This window comes from Notamacropus eugenii, chromosome 6 (assembly GCF_028372415.1).
Source record: "Notamacropus eugenii isolate mMacEug1 chromosome 6, mMacEug1.pri_v2, whole genome shotgun sequence".
In the NCBI taxonomy this organism is placed as follows: domain Eukaryota; kingdom Metazoa; phylum Chordata; class Mammalia; order Diprotodontia; family Macropodidae; genus Notamacropus; species Notamacropus eugenii.
The window spans coordinates 344,493,178-344,516,378 of NC_092877.1; the positions used below are offsets into that span (position 1 = coordinate 344,493,178).

General features: G+C 40.2%; 1 protein-coding gene across 2 annotated transcripts in view; it reads right to left on the reverse strand.

The window, feature by feature from the left end:
* The window catches only part of USP13 (ubiquitin specific peptidase 13), a 131,058-nt gene that overhangs the window by 12,718 nt on the left and 95,139 nt on the right, over window positions 1-23,201 (reverse strand). For both annotated transcript variants that reach the window (XM_072618410.1, XM_072618409.1), the window contains 8 exons: window positions 21,012-21,137; window positions 19,721-19,874; window positions 19,111-19,285; window positions 13,989-14,077; window positions 11,424-11,546; window positions 8,138-8,164; window positions 3,915-4,058; window positions 3,500-3,651 (listed from right to left, as the gene is read on the reverse strand). In XM_072618410.1, coding sequence (XP_072474511.1) covers window positions 3,500-3,651; window positions 3,915-4,058; window positions 8,138-8,164; window positions 11,424-11,546; window positions 13,989-14,077; window positions 19,111-19,285; window positions 19,721-19,874; window positions 21,012-21,137 — 990 coding nt within the window. The remainder of the gene's footprint in view (window positions 1-3,499; window positions 3,652-3,914; window positions 4,059-8,137; window positions 8,165-11,423; window positions 11,547-13,988; window positions 14,078-19,110; window positions 19,286-19,720; window positions 19,875-21,011; window positions 21,138-23,201) is intronic.

Genomic DNA, 23,201 nt, shown 5'->3' on the forward strand with positions numbered 1-23,201 from the left:
GAGATGGAGGGTCATAAATCCCAAAGATCAAGAAGGTCTGCTGAACAAGAATGTAGAATGCCTGATGGTAAATGTTGTGTAATAGGGCTAAAAAGGTAGGTTTGACTCCAGACTGAAGAGTTCTAAATGCCAAAGAGATGAGTTTACATTTGTTCCTAGATGTAAAGGGAACTACTGGAAGGAGGGAGGAAAGGAAACAAACACTGTATCAAATGCCCACTATGTGCAAATATTCTCTCATTTGATCCTCTCCACAACCCTGGGAAACAGCTAATGTTGTTACCCCTATTTTACAGTTGAGGAAACTAAGGCAGACAGTGGTTAGGTGACTTGCCCAGGATCACACAGCTATTAAGCATCTGAGGAGGGATCTGAGCTCAGGTCTTCTTGAATCCAGAAATAATAATGGTAATAACTATTCTATAAAATAGAGCACCTACTAAGTGCTAAGGGTTTTTCAAATACGATCTTATCTGATCCTCACAACCAACCTAGGAGATGAGTGCTGTTTTTATCTCCATTTTATAGTTGAGGAAGTTGAGGCAAACAGAGGTGAAGTGACTTGCCCAAGGTCACACAGATAGTTAAGTGTCAGAGGCTGAATCTCAACTCAAATGTCCCTGATTCCAGGTCCCTTAACCCACTAAGCTCTATAGATACAGTATACTATGTAGGGGGGTTGTGGGGGTTGTGAGTTGTGTACAATAAAAGATATGGTCAGCCCTGGGAAAGTCAAGGTAGAAGAGAAAGCCAGGTCAGGAAAAAAAAAACTAAATCAGCCTATGAGTCGGAAAACCAAGGTTAAAAACTTGCTTTTTATGCTTACTTCAACACATGACCATGCGGTTATAGGTAAATCACTGCCCCTCCTGTTTCCTCATGTGAAAAATAAAGGTAATAGCTGCCTGCCCTACCCACCTCATAGGACTACTGTGAACAAAGAATCTCAAAAAAATCTTAAAATGCTATATAAATGTGCTTTGCTACTTTTTTAGTATTATTAATGCTGCTACAACTAACTACTATTACTATAACTACTACAACTACTACTAATACTATCAGTACTACAACTACCACTATTACCACCACTACTATAACTACTCCTAAAACTACTACTAATACTGCAACAACTGCTACTATAATTAGTACTACCACTACTACAACAACTAGTATTACAACTATTACTATAACAACTACAACTAACTACCAATGTAACAACTAGTATTACTACAGCCAGTACTACCACTACTACAACAACTAGTATTACAACTATTACTATAACAACTACAACTAACTACCAATGTAACAACTAGTATTACTACAGCCAGTACTACCACTACTACAACTAGTACTGCTACAACTACTACTATCACGACTACAATAAGTAGCACAATAAGTACATCCTCATTGACTAGTACTACCACTACTACAACTAGTACTGCTACAACTACTACTATCACGACTACAATAAGTAGCACAATAAGTACATCCTCATTGACTAGTACTACCACTACTACAACTAGTACTGCTACAACTACTACTATCACGACTACAATAAGTAGCACAATAAGTACATCCTCATTGACTAGTACTACCACTACTACAACTAGTACTGCTACAACTACTACTATCACGACTACAATAAGTAGCACAATAAGTACATCCTCATTGACTAGTACTACCACTACTACAACTAGTACTGCTACAACTACTACTATCACGACTACAATAAGTAGCACAATAAGTACATCCTCATTGACTAGTACTACCACTACTACAACTAGTACTGCTACAACTACTACTATCACTATCACTACTACAATAAGTAGTACAATAAGTACATCCTCATTGACTAGTACTACCACTACTACCACTATTACTAAAATACTGCTACCATTAATATTACCACTGCCACTACTACAACAACTACGCCAGTGACTACTACTATAATTGCTCCTCTTCCTCCTTCTCTTCTTTCTCCTCCTCCTACTGCTACTATGCAAGGAAATAGAGAACTTCAACGGCTAATACACACCCTGAAGTTGGCCGCAGAGTTGTGCAGTCAATTGGACAAGCCAATTGTTTAGATCATACTTTAGACATAGAAGATATATACCAAAAAGTAGACTGCGTGTGTGGCAGAGAGTCACTAAGGATCATAGAACTTCATGATTAAAAGGGGACCTCAGCAGCCACATAGTCAAACCCATACCCAAAAAGGAATCCCTGCTCTAACAAACTCAATAAGTGATCATCCTAACTCCACATGAAGATCTCTAGAAAGTGGAGGTCTACATCCTGAGGCTGGGGCAGCTAGGTGGTGCAGTGGATAGAGCCCCAGTGCAGGAGTCAGGAGGACCTGAGTTCAAATCTCACCTCAGACACTTGACACTCACTAGCTGTGTGACCTTGGGCAAAATGCTAAACCCCAATTGCCTTATCCTGGGTCACCTTCTGTCATCCTGATGAATATCTGGTTACTGGATTCAGATGGCTCTGGAGGAGAAGTGAGGCTGGTGACTTTTGCACAGCCCTCCCTCACTCAAAACAAAGTCAAGTGCAAGTCATGTCCTTATTTCTCTGATGGCATGGTCTTCTTCGGCAATGAAGGATGAACACACACACATCCTGAGGTGGCCCATACTACTGCTGGACAGTTCCAAATGTTAGAAAGTTTTTCCTGGTCACAAAGCTCAAATTTGCCTCTTTGCAACATTCCATTCATTGCTCCTGGTTCTGGCTTGGAATCTTTCAGGGTCACTCCAAGTTTGACTATACTCTTAATCCAGTCTGTGCCCTCTTCATGGAACATCCCTTAAAATACTTGAAGATAGGAATATGGAATTCCTGGGAACCCAAAAGTAAGTCTTGGTTCTTTAGATAGATCTCCTTCACACCCAGTTGCCATAAGGAATATGAAATCAACAAAATTCTTCTGACATAATGTCTACTTAAGCTACTGGGACACCATGGAAAAGAGGATTTTTATTCTATTCCCTTAACAATTCAGAGTCAATAAGTATTTATTTAGTGGAAAATGAATCTAAAATGTGAGCTTTTCCAAATTCAATATTTATTCAAATTGTGTTATTCCCAACAAATCTCAGAAATGAGTGATCACACTCTCCAGTATCACATAAGAAAGACAAATGAAAGTTCCTTGAGGACAGAGACTTTTTTATTTTGTCTTTGTATCCTCTGTGTCAAGTACAGCACTTTGCAGAGAGAAGATGCCTAATAAATACTAACTGACTTGGAGAGGATTTGGATTCTCTCCACCTCTCTGTCTCCATTCTCCACATTTCTAACACTAATTGGCTCATGAGCATTAGATTTCCCTCTGGAATGTACTAAACTGAAGAATATAGAAAAGAAATGAAAGAGTTCCAATAAGAAACTTGGAATTATTGAATATTATTCTTGGGTTCCTTAAAACCCTCAAATGCTGCTGAAAGATCAACAAGTCACCCTAAAGAAAGAGAACCGTGTATCTACTCACCGTGGCCTTTAATGCCTGAATGGCCTGATTCCTCTGGAAGCCCATGGAGGTGATGATGGCTACAATTTCTTCTGGAGGCTGGTTATCCAATCCAATAGCACCAAAAGCAGCACTTCCTCCAAAACCAGGCAGGGACAGCGGTTCAGCAAAATCTATGACAGAAGAGCATATTCCAGCCTACTCCTTTGAAATCACAGGTAAAACACAGGATATATTGTTCTTTTTGATCACCTAGGCTAAGCTCACCTGTTCAAACCATGAGGGTATTTTTAGATAAACCTTAACAGAATCTAGGGAAAAGAAGTGGCATCAGCCACGGGAAAGCCACTCCTGCTTCAAGAAAATACTCTATATTTGCAATAGATTCACAATAATGGGCTTCAATGTTATTATTCATGATTTTAAAATTACCTACCAGGCTCTTCCATATGGCCAATAATCCAGTTGAAGGCCACCTCGGGTCCCATGTTTCCAGTATAGTACACAGCTTTCCGACATGCCTCCAGAGGGAAACCCATCTCTGCCAGCTGCATCACAGAGGATTCATCAATGTCTGGTGCTGCAAAACAAAACATGCTATTCCAACATGAAAAGTGAATTTTTCCCATTTCTCATTCCCCTTTGTCTCTCTTCTCTACTTCATCACTTGCTACTCTCTAACCACATAGCACCCAAACACAATTTTTGAAATCTGCCCATTTACTATAACTATTTAGATTTCAACTCTATCTCTGATATGAAATGGGAAATTGTGGAAATTCTTTAAATAACAAAAATTGCTCATATTTATAAAGCAATTTACATTAATCAATCAGCATGAATTTACTAGGCACCTACTATATTCCAGGGACTGTACAAGGCAATAAAAATACAAATGCAAAAAAATGAAATAATCCCTAATCTTAGGGAGTTCATATCACAAACTCATTAGATCCCTCACAACAACCATATAAGATAGGTGCTTTCCTTATCCACTTATATCTAAAGAAACTGAGTCTCAGAGATGTTACATGACTTGTCCAGGGTTGTACACAGCTAACAAGTATATGAGGCCAGAACAAGACTTGAGTTGTCTTCCGGACTCCAAGACTTACATCCTATCCTCTGCAAGACCCCCTCTTGAACAAAAAAATAACAACCCCTTCCAAACAAAGAAGCATTAAGAGCCTCTGCTCCTTGGTCTATAAAGTGGGGCTGTTGGTGGTGTCTGTTTAAAAATAAAGTTTTTGGTTTTCATGATGTGAACCCAAGGCAGTGTGGTTAGCAGAGAAAGAGATGACCTTGGAGTCATGAAGGCCTGAGTTTGAGTCTGTCCCTGACAGGGACTGGGCTGTGTGACCTTGAGCAATTCACTTAGCCTCTCAATGTTTGGGGCAGCTCTCTGATACTATAATGTGCAGAGAAGGCTCCCATCAGCACTGATAGTGATGAAATCACTGGTCCATCTCAGAAAGCATCTATAAAACTTCTTCCATTTTGATGAAGAAGCTGAAGGTTAATTCTCATGGACGTAGAACTGGAAGAGACGTCAGCAGCCTTCCAGTCCCATCCTGTTCATTTTATTGATGAAAAAACTGAGACTGAGAAAGGTTGAGTGATTTGCTCATGGTCACACAGTGAATGTCAAAAGCATGACTTGGACTTAGGTCATCCTGACTTGAAGACCAACTTATTATTCCTTATGTACCACTGTCTTTCTAGCAAAATATAAGCTCAAAATACTTTCAGCTCTGAGCACTTAGGTGGCTCAGTGAATAGAACACTGGGCCTGGAGTCAGGAAGACCTAAGTTCAAACCCAACCTCAGACACTTACTAGCTGTATGGCCTCAGGCAAATCACTTAAACCTCTGTTTGCCTTAATTCATTGGAGAAGGAAAAGGCAAACCATTACAGTATCTAGGCCAAGAAAACCCCATGGGCAGCATTTGCATGCTGTGGTCCACAGGGACACAACTAAACAACAAAAATTCCTAGGTAAAATGCTTCTGTGAGCATTTTAAATTCTAAAATCTCAGACCAGGGAGGGGGAAGAGAAGAAAGGAGCTGAAATAAACAGCTCGCTGATTTGGTCCTGCATAGCCAATTTCTTATGTAGTCTATATGTTCAGCTGATGGCAGTGGTAAACACCCAGACCTTTAAATCAGCAATGAAAACAGTTCATACAATTATACACCACAGGGTGACTTTATAGGGGGAGGAAAAAACAGTCCTTAATACTGTGTGAATAATAGCTCCTCTTCCTAATTAACCATAAATGCTTTGACTAATTAAAGCATTTCCTTTTTAGAATACTCAAGAGTATTAGCTCATACAAGGAAGGGACCAAAAAAATGGAATAGATTAACAAATATTAAAAATGGAATCAATATATTTCAAAATAACAATGAATCGGGCATTGTGGAGAGAAAGCTGGTCTCAAATCTGAAAAGTTTTGAGTTCAAGTGAGACCTCTGATACCTACTGGCCATGTAACCCCAGGCATTCAACCTCTAGGAAACTATAAGCCTAGAAGTGGTAGAGAAAGTGGAGACCTGCACTGGTTTTAGTTCCTCACACAGAAAACCCTACTGCAATGAACTCACAAGCTCAGCCCTTATCCCAATCCTTAATAAATTAAGTATCATATCCCAGAATCTAAGTTACCCCTTACTGGTGAGTTAAGTTGCCAGAGAACACGAGGCCCTCCATGGCCAGGAGCCCCAGGACTGTTTAACCTACTTACATGCAGGCTATTAGAAGAAAATTGGCCTGCTCAAGAAGGGTGAGGGAAGAAAGGGATTTAGAATTGATAAAAACCTTTCATTTAGAAATCACACAACATTTTACATAAGTAGGCAACCAGTATGACTTCTACAACTTTGCAGATGTCATGCCAGGGGCAAAAAAAGCGGCCAATGTATAGCAGTCAAAATGACCAGAGGGAGGGGAGAGAAAATGTGGAAATAAGTCATAACAAGTTGTGGGGAGAGGGACCCAGAATTTTTATTGTGCCAAAGAGATGGACTCAACAGAAACTCTCTTTCTTAGACCTATGGAATGTGGACTTTTCCCTCAACAAAGAAGGGATTTTGTAACTGGAGACATGCTTTGTTCAACAGTAATTGGATTTAACCCAAAAAAGATTTGCTGTCCTGTGGACAGAAAGGCAACTATCCCATCAAGTACTAGACTCTGTTCTCCAATATTAAACCACAAACACAATGAGGGTAGGGCCTACATCATTTAAACTCTGTATCTCACTTTGCACAGTGCTCCATATGTACAGTCAGTGTTTAATGAATGTTTGTGGATTTTTTAAAATGTTATTGTTGGAGAATTTATGGGCAAACCATAGGTAAATTACACAGGATGAGTATTTGAATGTAAGCTTCTTTAGAGCACGGACTACTTTGGTTCTTTCTTATTTTTGTTCTTATCTCCAGGGTTTAACAGTGACTGGCCCATAGCAGAAATTTAATTTATGATATAATAAATGCTTATGGGCAAGCATGGACCAGTTGTAATCTATACCACTGGAAGGAGTAACCAAGTGTGTTCTGGTAAACATTCAACAATCGGCTCTCAAAAAGACGTGCATGGGATACCCTTTGAAGTTCAATCTGCATTTTCTCCTGCACTTCCTTAAGTCTATTCTAGCCAATTGACAAAACAATAAATCAAGCCCTGGATCTGTAGAATTTGCTGATTTCTGAAGTGTACATGTTCATGGAAATTGATCTTTAGAAGCCAGTAAGAGTTGGTTCCAGCATACCCCCGGGTGAGTAACCATGTTGATAAGAAAATAGAGCCAGGGGGTCTTGTGAAAAGGAAAACAAGAAAATTTGCTATATTGTTCAATTCAATTCAAAAAGTATTATTAATTATTGTACTCTAAGAAATGATGAACAGGAAGACTTCAGAGAGGCCTGGAAGGACTTATATGAACGGATGCTGAGTGAAAGGAGCAGAACCAGGAGAACATCGTACACAGTAACAACCAATGTGCGAGGAATTTTTCTGGTAGACTTAGCCTTTCATAGCAATGCAAGGACGTAAAACATTCCCAAAGGACTCGAGGCAAAATGCCATCTACATCCAGAGAAAGAACTATGGAGTTGGAATGCAGAATGAAACAGAATATTTTCTAGTGTTGTGTTTTGGTTTGGTTTGTTTTTTCTCATGGCTTCCCCCATTCATTTTAACTCCTCCATCACTAATGTGAAAATGTGCTTAATAAGAATGTACATATAGAAACCATATAAGATTACATGCCACCTTGGGGAGGGAGTGGAGAGGGAAGGGGAGAAAATCTAAGACTTATGGAAGTGATTGCAGAAAACTGAAAACAAATAAATTAATAATAAAATTTTTAAAAGCATTATTAAGCACCTGCTATGTAACAGGTCTTGAACTGGGCATGGGGATACAGAGATAAAATATGAAATAATCTTGCCTTCAAGGAGCTTATATTTTACTACAACACTGCTCATTGGCAGTTTGCCGCTACCTCAACATACAATTGAGGCAGCAATACAAAATTCCTCAAAGGAGAAAATACATGAGTACCAAGATACTCCATTAACAACTAATTCAGGGAAATAAGGCTCAATAGCCAAAATATCTAGGCACACTGGAGGGAAAATAATGAGATACTTACGTTCCATATAATGGTTCATCAATCGATCTGAAATTTAAGAGGGGAGGGAAGGAGAAAATGAGACCTAGTCACACCATCATGCATAAATGGAATCAAAACAGTATCAAAACTGTCTTTATTAAAATGCCCAGGCCCTAAAGTTTCCACACAGCTCTTCACAATTCCATACAAAAACCAATGGCATCCTCATGGTAATGCATGGTAATACATAAAGGCATTACGATAATGAGTGAGAAAAATGAGTTTAGGGCACTTAGACCAGATCAAACACTCTGTTCAGAGGAACAGGCTAATGAACTGAACAATTTCTCTCTTTTAAGTGTTTTTAAGAGCTCTGCATAATTACAAACCAGAGTCTCTGCTGTGAACACCAGAGAGATAGTCATCAGGGACACAAATAGCTAAACTACCTTATATATCTCCACAGCCTCTATTGATTTCTTCCTTCTCTAATTCCTGTGATGATTGTGGTTGACATATAATCAGAACCAATTGTGTCCTGCCCTACTTTTTACTTAATTTGAACCAAACAATTTAACTTTCTTAAAAATCAAGATATTTGAAGTGTAGTAGACTTGTAGCTCACATCCTAGACCCACCATTTAATACCTATATAGCCTTAAGCAGATCCCTTCCCCTAGACAAGCCTCAAGTTCCTTCTCTGTAATGACGGATTGGACAGCTTCTAAGTTCTTTTTTTATCTATGATCTTATAATCTTATCTCCACCCTTCTTTGGACCTCCTTTTCCTCATCTGTGAAATGAAGGGATGGGGAGGGACAGACTATATGGTCTCTGGTCTAGATGGTTATACTACAAATTGAAACAGGATTGTGAGCAGAAATATTCTGTGAAGAATCCTGAAGAGGTGAGGAAGCAAACAGAGCACCAAGCCTGAAGTCAGGAAAACTCATCTTCCTGAGATCAAATCGGACCTCACATATTTCCCAGGCAAGCAACTTAACCCTTTTTGCATCAGTTTCCTCTTCTATAAAATGAGCTGGAGAAGGAAATGGCAAATCACTTCAGTATCTCTGCCAAGAAAACCCTAATGGGGTCACAAAAAGTCAGACATGACTGAAAATGACTGAGCAAATGTATATAAAGTTGTATAATTCTTTGTCTTGATTTTGTGCTTACTTGTAAATCTAAACTGCCTTCTTTTTGCATTTCACACTTGGAGTGGTTAGGAGATGGAAAGAGAGAGTCTGAACATGTCAATTACTTTTGAAGAACTATATAACTAAATCTTTGTTGCATAAAGAATGTTTTAAAAAGTCTGGAATCCTTATTTTCAATTTACTGCCCAGTCATGAACAACCACATATCTTTTATTTACCTTTTGAGTGATTTTTAATTTAAATTCTTCAGAGACTGCAGTGTTCCATCACTCACCATCATAAAATCATGTGAGAATATTGATGTTTGAAAAATGGGCCTTTAAGAAATCTAACAGCCAGATATGATAAAAGCTTCTTATCACTAATAATTAGAAAATTGTAAAATGAAAGTAACTCTTAGATTCTACCTCAACCCCATCAGATTGGAAAAGAAAAAAAAAGACCAGTGTTATAAGATCTGCAAAGAAACAGGCTTACTGATACATGGTTGGTGGAACTGTTGAAACAGTCCATTCATTCTGGAAAGCCATTTGGAATTGTGACCAAAAAAAAATTACTAAACTGTGTATGTCCTTTAACCTATTTTGTGATGGCAAGCAACTGGAAACTAAGGAGGTTCCATCAATTGGGCAATAGCTGAGGAAATTCTGGTGTATAAATTTAATAGAACACTATTGCATTATAAGAAATGATGAGAGGGATGGTTCAGAGAAACCTGGGAAGAGTTGTAGAAACCAGTTCAGGATGGTGTGAAAAGAAGCAGGAAAATAATTTATACAACAACAAAAGCAATGTAAAGGCAAACAATTTTGAAAGATTTAAGAATTCTGATCAAGGTGCCAAGCAACCACTATTCCAAAGGACCAGTGATGAAGAAGGCTACTCCTCCTCCTGTCAGAGGTGGTGAACTAAAAATGCAGAACACAACACACGTTTTTGGATGTGACCAAAGCAGGAAATTATTTTGCTTAACTATACATATGTATTACCAAGTTTTCTTTTTCTTTTTTCTTTTTTTTTCTAGTGGCAGGGAGGTGACAGGGAAAAAAGACATGCTTATTAATTGAAAATTGTTTTAAAATAAACAAAAGATGGGTTTTTGTGTTGGGGATAAATCTGAGGTCATTAAAAAAAATTGCAACTTTTCAAAGGCAATCCAACGCATTTTGCTCCTCCTGCTGAATTCTGGGCCCACATCATTGTTTCTTTGCAATGTCCAAAACATATTATATATATATACATATATACATATGTATACGTATGTATATATGTGTGCATGTGTGTGTGTGTGTGTGTGTGTGTGTGTGTGTGTGTATAAAACTCCTTTTATTAAGGGGATTTGTTCTGTGAAATTTGGATTCGATCAAAGGGCCACACTTGAGGACCTAGAGGGCCACGTGTGACCTCAAGGCTGCAGGTTCCCCACCACTGCCTTAGACTGCCCCAAGACTACATCAAGTGGCAGTGGAGGGAAAGTGACAATGGCAAATCCTCTGTTCTCAAAGAATTTATGTGCTTCTGTAAATGAAGGGAGCCAGCACAAATGAAGGCTTTTCATGTTTGCTGTTTGTTCTTGAGACTACCATGAGGCTATCTCAGCTAATCTGACAGTGTGGCATCACTCACAGGCCCAGTTCTAATGATGAATGGCATGGTGCTCCCTCCCACCACACACACACACACACACACACACACACACACACACACACACACACACTCTCTCTCTCTCTCTCTCTCTCTCTCTCTCTCTCTCTCTCTCTCTCTCTCTCTCTCTGTCTCTCTCTCCCACCCCCGGCCCTGCCTCAGGGACTCACTATAATAATGCCAGACTTAGTAAGGACACCTGATTGGCTTACCCACAATGCAGCTCAGACCTTCCAAGCTCAAGCAATCCACCAGCCTCAGGCTCCTCCAGTTCCAAGTGTTACAGGCCTACTCCTCCCCAACCAATTGAAAGACCAGTTTTCTTTGGCCAATTCAACTCTACCAGCTCATCTCACCCACTCCTCACCCCATCTACCACTTCTTTTCCCTTACACATCTTTCATATTTCCTGCTATGTGCAAATCATAACCCTACCCTACAGCAAGCTGCCAGAGAACCAGAGGCTTCTGATGTAAGGAAAGAGAGGAGAGAGAGAACATCTTCCTGGTCATGGGAAGTACCTTTGGGGTCATCAGGAATGACTATTGGGGGGGCGATGTCCGGAAGCTCTTCCTCTCCAGGCTGTAACCCTGTGGCTCTGAGATGATTAATATCAAGGAGGTCCGGCATGTCAATGGAAACATCTGTAAAAGGAAAAGTACCGCTCACTTAGGGATTTCCCCAGTGTTCATCCACCTCTAGGGTGAAGCAAACATCCTCAGCTCAGCATGCATATTGACCAGATGTAGCTTATGGGGTCATAGGCTTATAGATTCAGAGCTAGAAGGTACTTTAGAGATCAGTCTTCTCACAACCCCTCCCCCCTCCCCCCCATTTAACAGGACCTGAGAAACAGAAAAGTTAAAGCTAGAAAGTATCTAGGGAAGGATTCAAACTCATGGCCTCTCGACCACTACCAAAACATCTTTCTCTTTTAGATGCAGAATTTTTCAATTATGAATGCCAGTTTTCAAAGTTCTCAAATCAGTCATTATTGCAGTGGCTAATACAAACATATCAGTTTTCCAAACCATCACTATTTGCTCTTTCACGTTTTTTCCCTGAGGGGGGAGGGGGGAGCTCCCAGGATCATAGATATGGCACTAGAACGGACCTTTGAGGTCATCTAGTCCAACGCTTTCATTTTAAAGATGAGAAAACTGAGGTCCAGAGAAGATACATGATTCCTTCTGTTTGAGGGTTTGATTAGATGTTCCTTCCAACTCTCAAATTCTGTGACTCGCCCAAAGTTACACCAGTAGCCAATGGCAGTAAGATTTGAATCCAGGCCACATCATTCCAAACCCCTTTTCACTGAGCCATATTGTTCCAGACAGCGCTGTGATTTCATCGGTGTCGGGAATGCACAGTACAGAAACTCCTTTGACCAATTCAGATTAGCGATTAATCCACACATAATCTATAGCTTTAGAAAGAGTCTTGGAAACTAAAGGACTTGCCCACAGCCACCCAGTGTGTGAGGCAGGGCTCAAATTCAGGTCCTCCTGACTCCATAGCTGGTCCTTTATCCCACTAGGACATACTGCTTCTCACTATCTAACCTGTTAAATTATAGTACGAAAAATACCTGGCTTTAAATTTTAGAGCAAGACTGATCTCTTAGACAAGCAAAAACAAAAAATAAAAATAAAACCCTAGAGAAAGAGGTGGACTTTATCTCCACTCAAGTCTAGTTTCTCAATGGCTCTGGCAAGGTATACCAGGCCAGAAAGGCATCGAGGATGGACCTAGGGAGACTGGATGCTTCTGCTCCAAGGGTCAGTTTAGCTAATTTGGAAACCAACCCAACTACCAGACTAGCCAGCAGATTAGGAGTTTTTTTCATCCAGAGAAACTCCTAGAAACCACCTCTGGAGGCACCAGAGGGCTAACCAGCAGTGGTTGAACAACAACAGGGATAAAGTCACAGACTCATGAAATAAATGTATCCTGCTTACTCTTACATATTGGCTACAGAAGAAAAAAAAATATGAGGTGAAACAAGGTTACATGGTGTCATAAGAACTACAGGAACAGCTAGAGTAATTTGCATCTCATGGCAACTAGCCAAACATTATAGCAGAGTTTAAAGGGGTTCTGGGGGGATCTGGTTCAAATAAAGCATTACCAAGAGGATCACAAACTGATGCTGGCCAGGGCAAAGTCAGGTAGAGCACTGTTTTATTGAAGATTAAGATTTTGATGCTAAATGCCAATTCTAGCTTCCAAGGGAAGTGAAGGCAACTCTAAGGAAAAACAAAAACCTACAGCCAACGTCTCAAGCACCTTCCACCTTTGTTCTTCCTCCCTCAGAAATGAAGGAAAAGAGCAAAAAGCCTTGAAATGGATGCCTACCTATATCCTTCACGCGGATGTGCTGTGATTTCATCAGCAAGGAGAACTCTCCCCGCCAATACCAATCAGAAACCCTCTATGACTTAGAAGATCATAGAATTTATCCAGCAGGAACTTAGCTGGGCATCTGGATGGGACTTGAAGGCCACTGAGCCCAACTCCTTCAGTTTACAGATGAAGAAACTAAGGCATAAGGAAGATAGGTGACTTGTGCAGGGTTATACAGCTATTAATGTCCGAGCCAGAATTTGAACCCAGACCTTCTTTACAATTCTGGGTGGGGAGAGGAAGAGGATAATATGTGTACGCACAGATAAACATGTAAGCCTAAGAGAAACAATGGACTGAACTAACAAATTTCTCTCCTGGTAAAATTCAAGGGTAGGGAAGAAATTAGACCAGAGAATGCAGCTTCTGCTTTATATGGGGGCTTCTTTTTTTCCCCACTCCTCAGCCCAGTCATTCCACAAAATAGTAACAGAGCAAAACACTCAAGACAAATGTTTAACATTCATTTTGCATGCATGTATGCATGCACACATGCACGCACACATGCACACACAAATACACTCTGCTTAAAAAGGAAAGGAGGAAAATATAATCCAAAAAATCCCATGGAGCCAATTTCTCCAGCCTGGGCACACCATATCTCCCCACTCAGGATGCTCAGGCTCATTCACAAGTCATGTTTCAAAATCAACATTTCAAAGGATGTAAAATAAAACACGTACCAAACTTTTTGGGAACCCAGTCAAGACCGAAAGTGAACTTCTTTATCTGTACTACCAAGTACTCAGGAAATGAGGCAAAACGAGAAGTCCTGGGAAACACAAGGAAATTAGATCAATGACACGAATCACGAACACAACCTCTAAAGCTGCCCAGACTTGATGGAAGCCATGCCCAACAGGACCAGTGACTAATCTGAAGCAAGCACATCCATGAGAAGGAAGAGGAGAACGCGTGCATGTGCACGCGCACGCGCACACACACACACATGCACCCTTAAAGGTGATATCCCCTCAGTTTGATGCCTTCAGATTTAAAATAAAAGAGTATTAAATCAATTCACAAGCATTTCTGAAGCACCTATTATGTGCCAGGCAATATGGGTTAGGGAGACAAAGCCCCTGACCTCTGTGATCTGACATTGTAGCTGCTCTAGCATATGTGGCATCGGGTATTTCTGACATATACTCTCAAGGTGAAAAGTGGGATTGATAGTGAATAGAAAGCTGACCTTGAATCAAGACAGCCTCATGCTGACCCTGATCAGGTCCAGTCCCAATCTAGTTCCCACCTCTCCTTTCCATAATAGTTCACACTTCTATAGCATTTTAAAATTTATAAAGTACTTCCCTGACAGCAGGTTTGTACAGGTATTGTCCTCATTTCAGAGATGAGGAAACTGAGATGCAAAGACATGACCCACTCAAGTATCCCAAGATCTTAGGACCCTAAATCTGGCTCAGGAATGGCCTTAGAAGCCAATCTGGTCCATCTCCCTTATTTTACATCACCAGTGAGGTTGTGTAACTTGCTCAAAGTAAGGAATAGAGACAGAACCTGAGTTCTCTGAAGTCCTCAACAATTATCTGTCCTTTGTACCATCCTACCTTTCAGTGAACCTCAGAGTCAGGACTTGAAACCAGGTCTCCTAATTCAAAATACAGTGAACTTTCCTATCATGAGGTGTGTCTAGACTGAATACATCTTTCTTTTTTAGAGGCAGTCGGGGTTAAATGACTTGCCAAGGGTCACACAGCTAGTAAGTATCTAAGGCTGGATTTTAACTCAGGTCCTGCTGACTCCAGGGCTGAGATTCTATCCACTGTACCACCTACCTGCCCCCATTTTTTTCTGAATGCATTTTTTTACATTCCTGTAGTAATGTCCACTTGAGAAAGAAGAAGCAACAAATAGAGAAAAATCAAACATCCCACTTCGGACCACTATTTGTGGTCACTCCAGTTCCTTTCTGTCCCTCTCTCTCTTCTCCTCATTCCTTGCATAGTTTTTAAATTTCTGCTAGGTTTTCTACTAATGAAAAGTCATCATCTAAGTATAAGCAACTTCATATTATTTCCTGTGAAAGAGCCTCCGTCATCTCTCCTTATTGTCCTCCACACCTCCAGTCTCTCTCTTCCTCAATCCATCAACCACAGCCATCAAACTAATATTCCTAAAACTCAAGAAGACTTGATGATGGCACTACCCTGCTCATAAAGAGCAGTGGCTCACTATTGTCTCTAGAATAAAAAAATAAAAATTCCTCCCCTTGATATGTAAAGCCCTTCAGAGTCTGGCTCCAATCTATCTTTCCAAGTTAACTCAACATCTCTCCTTCCTTAGATACTCTACATTACACTCAAATTGAGCATCTGGCTCTTTTCCATATAGGAAATTCTATCTCCTATCTCTGTGCTTCGAGGTAGGAGCTCCCCCACCTTCCCAGACTACAGTGCTCTCCAGCCTCAGCTGTGTATCTTGAAATTCCTGGATCCCTTCAAGGTTCAAGCATTACTTCTTATATGAGGCCTTTCCTGATCAAAGGAGATAATATTTGTAAACCACTCATAAGAACACCTGGCACACAGTAGGTGCTTAATAAATGCCCACCCTCAAAATGACTTGATTTTTTTTTGTAGTTTCATGTATACAGTAGAATGTAAACTTTGTGAGGTCAAGGGCTATTGTCCATTTGTCCCAGAGCCCAGCACAGAGATTAGCACATAGTAGGCACTTTAAAAATTACCACTGACCTTTGAATTATCATAAAACTCACTCTCTAGAGATAAACAGAAAAGTCCGACTGTCATACTATCCACTTTTGGTGTGGAGTTCTGGATCCAAACCCCACCTTTATGTGAATATAAGTTCTTTGAGAGAAGGAACAGTTTCATATTTGCCTTTGAATTCCCAATGCTTAGCATAGCTCCTGACACACAGTTGGTACTTAATAAATGTTTTCTGATTGATATGACCATAGGCTAGTAATTTAGCCTCATACAGCCTCAGTTTCTTCATCTGTAAAATGAAGAAAATATCTGTCCTGTCCTCACTGGGTTCTTGTGAAGAAAGCACTTTGAAAATTGTAAAGTGCTAAGAAAATAGAAATTTACATAACTTGGTGTAAAGGTTGGTATAAGAGGGGTTTATAGCAGCTGTTGTCCACGGGCTTGTTACTGGAAAGTATGAGGACCTCTTTATAACATTGCTTCCCCTAATGCATGGCTGCCTAGTGGCCTGAACCCTGAGAGGATATCAGCCACTGCATTAAACAACCACCTACTTGGCTGAATTTGAGGACTTTGCCCTCAAAATGGAGCCCTGTTCTCAGGCTTTTTTTTTCTATACCTCATCTGGGAGGCAGAGTGTTGGGTGGGTTGGGGCTGGGGAGAGAGTGAGGTTGGCACCTCTAAGAAGGAGGATACCCAATCCACCACATCAGAGCCACCCTACTGCTCACACTGCTATCATGAGATCCCCATAAACTGACCCAAGGCTGCCCTCTGATCCAACTCGGATGGGGTTATAAATAATGATGCACAGCACTCTGGATAAATCATGCTGAAGCAGGCACTAGACAGGCAGTGAGATGGGAGAATCAGGACTTTGTATTGGGCATATATAACGGGAAAAAAAACATTGGATTTAGAGAAAAAAGAACTGCATTTAAGCCTTGGCTCTGCCATGAACTAGTCACGTAACCATGTAAGCCACTTCACATCCCTGGGCCTCAGTTTTCTCATCTGTGAAATGGTAATGGTAACACTTATAGCTCACAAGTCAGCTCTGTAACTATGTCAATGTGAGCTATGACTTCTTTAAAATGTTTCTGGGGATAAGGGCAAGGACCTCTTGGTGAGGGACTTCTTTGACCGATGCACGGCAGCCTCTTCTCCACAAAACATAGACTTTCAGAGTTACTTTGGGCACTGAGAGCTTAAATGATCTGCCAAGGGTCACATAGCCAGGACTCGTCTGAGCTGTTACTTATGAACTCCCCGGCAAAGTTGGGAAAAATAATTTTAATATAATATTTTATATTATTATATAGTTATATATATTACATAAAACTATATATAAAATATATGATATAAAAATAATTTAATATAATACTTTAAACCTCAACACCATAGAATTGCTAGCTATTATCACCATTCTCATCATCATTATCAGCTCTTGTTATTAGTAAAGATCATTTGCTTCTTTGAATAGCATCTTTAGTACCAACATAGCAAACCTTAAGTTGGTCAACTGGTACATGTCGTTGTTTAGTCGTTTAGTCATGTCCAACTCTTCATGACCTCACTTGGGGTTTTCTTGGCAAAGATACTGGAGTGGTTTGCCATTTCCTTCTCCAGAACATCTTACAGATGAGGAAATTGAGGCACACAGGGTTAAGCAACTTGCCCAGAGTCACACAGATAATGTCTGAAGCCGGATATGAACTCAGGTCTTCCTAACTCCAAGCCCAGTGAGCTATTCGCTGGTCCACCAGCCACGGACTGGCATATGCTAAACATGTAATAAATGCTTACTGATGATTGACTGATATAAATAATGTGACAACCCTGGGCACATTTAACCATGTAGTTGGCCCAACTTCCCCAACTGTAAAAGGGGAATCATAATGACTATCCATTTTATAAGGATGAGTTAGTAAACTACATGTGACAAAGTATATATGCAAGTTCTGAGAAAAAGGTCACCAGTGACCCATTATTAACTCTACCTAGCCTCCAAAAGTGTCAAAAATAAATGCTTTTTCTGATCTGGTTTCATAAAATCACAGAATGCTGAACTGGTTTACAAAGCAGTCCGTTAGCAGCCAATCACCTCATCCAACTCTCCCATTTTACATTCAAGGAAGCTGAGCCTCAAGAAAAGAGTGGAATCTCCAAAGAAGAAGTGATGAATATTATCCCTTATGTGAAAGTAAACAAAGTCAAATTCACTAATGCATAAAATATCATTCTGAATCAGGCGGGGTCTAATGACCATGAAGTGCCCACAAATGCCAGAATTCTATGGCGTTGCCTCTTCTATCCTAAAACCAGCAGTCTGTTTGATTAACTGGTGAAAGCTGCCTTCATTAGGGTTTGCTGGATGGACAAAGCTTCAGTTAAGTGCTTTACTATGGGTCAGGCACTGTGCTAAGTGCTGGGAGAACAAATGGAAACAAACAAAACAGTCACTGCCCTCAAGGACCTTCCACTCTAATGGTAGCAAATAGATACTTGTTAACTTAGCAAAGAGATGAACAGAGTATTTTCCCTGAAGCTAGTTTTTAGGATTTTCCTCTTTTGCTATAATATAAATCCTTTGTTATATAGAATGACTCTCTGGTAGGGTGGAGGGAAGCAATACAGGAAGAAGTTTAGGGGATTAAAAAAAGACATCAATAAAAATTAATTTTTAAAATATTTCTGCTTATTATTAATTACTATTATTTCAAGTGCCTTGAAGGCTGGGTTTGAAATGAAATAATGACTAAATGACATTCAGTGCTTTTAGCCATTGTGATAAATATATCAATTTCTCAGGATTGAAGCACTTGATTTGGTAGAGAGCTTCTAATAATAATAACTAAAGGAAATGCCAGATTTCACTTAGAAATCGGTGAAAATAAAGCCATAGTTTTTTCCGCCCTCAAGTTCACAGACTCACTTCCACCACCCCCCCATTCAATCTATGCACAAACCTCAGATGAAGAACCTCTGCTACATACACACACACACACACACACACACACACACACACACACACACACACACACACACACACACTCTCTCTCTCTCTCTCTCTCTCTCTCTCTCTCTCTCTCTCTCTCTCTCTCTCTCCACTTACTTCACACCAGCAGACTTTGCTTGTAGGGCGCTGCTCCAGAAATCTTCCACATTATCTGGTTCAGAGAAAGCCTGAAGACAGGCGCTAAAAGGAATCCTGGCCCGGACCAATTCTGGGAGGGGTCTCCTGGATGTCTCTGCTTCTCTTCTTGTCAACTCATAGGCGATCAACTCATCTGAGTGGGGAGAAAAGATACCCCTGATCAAAGACTACCTTGGAGATGGCGGTTGGAGGCTCCTCCAGTGGAGGAGAACTCTTCATTCAGAATCTTAATTACTTTTAGGATCATTTGGCAAAAGGACATTGAGATTCAGGGGATTTTCCTGCCAGATTCAGAGGGCAAAGGTGCCAAGGGGGCGCGTAACAAATGCTGCATCCTTCAACCAGTAATATAAGCACCCGGAGGCTGAGCACTGGTTTTTTTAATACATCTTTTTATCATCAGGACCTAGCACATGGCTTTCCCTGTAGATTTTATAGTTTTCTCTTGTAAGGATGCAAGTAAAGGATCTCTTCTACTGATGTGTGTGTGTGTGTGTGTGTGTGTGTGTGTGTGTGTGTATGTGCACGCGCGTACACTCACACCTGTGCCTGTCTTTACGTCTCTTACCCTTGTTGGTTGCTGCCTCCATGGCCACTGGCAACTGCATCAAATAGTCGACCCTCTCAGTGTAGCGCACTTTCCTGGACTGACAGCACTGAATTCGTTCCTCCACCACAAACCGGAAAACGTCACTTGGATTTTCAGAGCCTATTCGGTTCCTCTGGGGATTGGATTAGATCGAGTTCATGAATTCAGGTATCAACAGAGACTCTGGTAGCACAGCCGATGGAAAGCTGAGCTCTGAGCCAGGAAGAACCAGACTCAAATTCGTAACCTGGCCCTTCCTACCTTGCCAATCTCTTTCTATTTTACTGTCCCACGTGGGATTCTACAGTCCAGGGACACGGGCCTCCCTGCTGTTCCCCAAACAAGATGCTTCATCTCCCTATTCCAGGTATTTTCACTGACTGTACCCCACGCCTGGAATTTTCTTCCTCCTTACCTCCTGATCTCCTGGCTTTCCCAACTTCCTTCAATTAATAGCTAAAATTTCGTTTTATAAGAAGCCTTTTCTGCCCTTACTGTTAACACCTTCTCTCTAAGATTACCTCCAATTTAGTCTGTGTATATCTTCTTTGTACAAAGTTTATTTGCATGTTATCTTACACATACACACACACGCACACACACGCACACACACACCATTAGATTATAAATTCTTTGACAGCAAAACCTGATTTTACCTTTCTTTGTATTTCCAGCTCTTTCTATAATGCCTGGCACATAGTAAATGCTTAATAAATGTTTTTTTGTTAATTCATTATTGGCCTGGAGGAGGGGAAGAGGGCAAATAGGACACGATCCTTAAGAAGCCTATAGTCTGGTTAGAGTAATGGAATACTTTTAATTCAATTCAACAAGTATTTAGTTCAATTTTTATTTACTTTCAATTCAACAAGTTTTTAAGCACCTACTATGTGCTGGGCACTGGAAAACATAAAGACCAAAACCCAACAGTCCCTTCCCTCAAGGAACTTACATTATATTGGGCAACAATATTGGAAAACACAAATCAATACAGTACAAATGGGAAAGAAGCAGATCAGAAAGTCCCAATCAGTCAAAAGGGGTAGGTCAGAGAAGAGGACAATTTTAAGCCAGGTTTCAAAAAAAGTTAAGATTTGGGGTTCTGGCAGGCAGAGCTGAGCATTCTTGACCTACTGTGCAGAAATGTGGCAAGTTAGTTTTTAAAAACTCATCTTACCATTTTTCGAATATGAATATTCAACCTTAGTTGAAAAATATTGTCATTTAATTTTTTTAGAGACAGAGGGAGAGAGAGAGTCTGTTTACTTACCTCCACTAGATTTACCAGGTGCAAGAAAAACTCTTGAGCATCCTGCTGTCTGTTGGAAGAGAATTCAGGGTGGCTCTTGCTGACAAAGGCCTTGAACATGCATGGAGAGATCCCATTTTGCTGAGGCTAATGGGTAAAAATGTTTGCAGAGACAGACAAGTGACATCAGGAAAACTAATCATCTCTGGATGAGACAAGTTACTAAGAAACAAGAAGGAACCTGCAGCTTCTGAGATTTCTGACCATCTCTCTCCTCAACTGATTCCTCCCTTGGCTGTCCCAAACAGTTTGCTCCTTAGTGAGTTTGCCACCTCTGGAATGACGCTGTTACTTTACTTTTCTTGTCTTTTTTGTGTGTTTTCATGACTAATATGAAAATATGTTTTGCATGACTGCACATGTATAACCTTTACCAAACTTCTTTCCTCTCAATGATGAGAGAGGTAAGAGAATTTGGAACTCAAAATTGTAAAAAATAATAATAATAATAAGGTTAAAAATGTTTTATATATAATTGGGGAAAATAAAATATTAAAATTCAGGGGAAAAAAGAACCACTCCATTGACTGGTCTAAGCTCCTCAGCTGACAGTCAGCACATACTTCCTGAAGTTTTCCTGTGTCTCATTTTCTCTCTTCCAAGCTAGACTGGAAGTGAGTAAAGGCAGGGACTTTGTCACCCTCCATTTATTCATTTAATCAAAGAACCAAGAAATGTGCACTTAGTCAGGCATGGAGGTATACACATACACACACATATACACATCTATGTAGATGTATGTATAAACATATGTATGTATATGTATCTGTATACATACATATGTATATATACATATGTGTGTGTATATATCCATAACCAGATATTATCAACATTTTACTGTTAGATTTGCTAGTGCTTCTAAAGTTCAATGTGGTAGGAAACTGCATTTTGTTGAAGAGGAAACTGAGGAACAGAGAAGTTAAGTGACTAGGCCAGGATCATGCAGCTACCACAAGTTGGGAGGGAGGATTTGACTAGCCTTCCCAACTATAAGTCTAACAACGGATACAAAACTCCAATCTGCCTCTTCCTTCCTACTTTTAATAATACAGGGGCAATGGGCAGAGATAAGTATTTTCCCCCATTTTTTGAATGGGGAAAAGACACAAACATAGTCATCAACCTTTTCGTTCAAAGATGAAGTGGATGGTAACGTCACTTCTCCAAAAATATGATTCATCGGTATCTCTTATATGTGGCTATCACCTGTGACCTTAAAAGATTACAGAATTCAGCTTTTCTGCAATTTTCAGTCATAACCAGTCTGATTCCTGAAGAATGGGGTTAATATAATAGACCCACACGAGTGCAGGAGAAAGTTATAATGGAAACCCTTCTGGCTTGAAATCATGATGCTTGACTCTGGAGTCTGAGGTCAACAAATTAGCATTCATTTCCATTTTCCACTCTGTCTCCAGTCCCTCCTCCCTTCACACTCCACAGAGAAATGTTTCCTCTCTCACTACACTCAATGTTTCCTGTTCTCTGAAGAACTGTTCTTTGTATTAAAATTATATGTACAGCTTCTTAGGGGGGAAAAAGGTCATGTATATGTCCTTAAAATATACTGTGTGCACACATAAGCCCTTAATCAGTAATAATGATGATAATAGCATTTATATAGTACTGTTTATAAAGCTCTTTACAATTATCATTTTATTGTATCTCACAACAGCTTTGGGAGGTAGGTGCTGTTATTATCCGCATTTTACTATTAAAGAAACTGAGGCAGACAAAAGTTAAGTGACTTGTTCAGGGTCAGATACAGTGTCTGGGACAGGATTTGAATTCAGATCTTCCTGACTTCTCTATTAAGGATCTTGCTAAGCCTGCACGATCAATGACCTTTTTTAACTCATCCTGAGATATGCCAGGCATATGCATATGTCTTTGCATAGGCTCAATTTATGGGCCATTGATGCTTCTGTGTTATCAGAAGACCAACCAAACAGCAAACATGCCAAGCTCTGTCCTGGACGCTCATCCCTTCTCCCTCTTTCCTAGCTTACCCGGTTACTTTGCCAGCTGAATGATAATGTCTACACAGATAATGTCCAGATCTATACATCCAATCCAGCCTCTCTTCTGGCTATAGTCTCACACCATCAGATGCCCACTGGACATATCCTAGACATCCCATACTTGAAAACT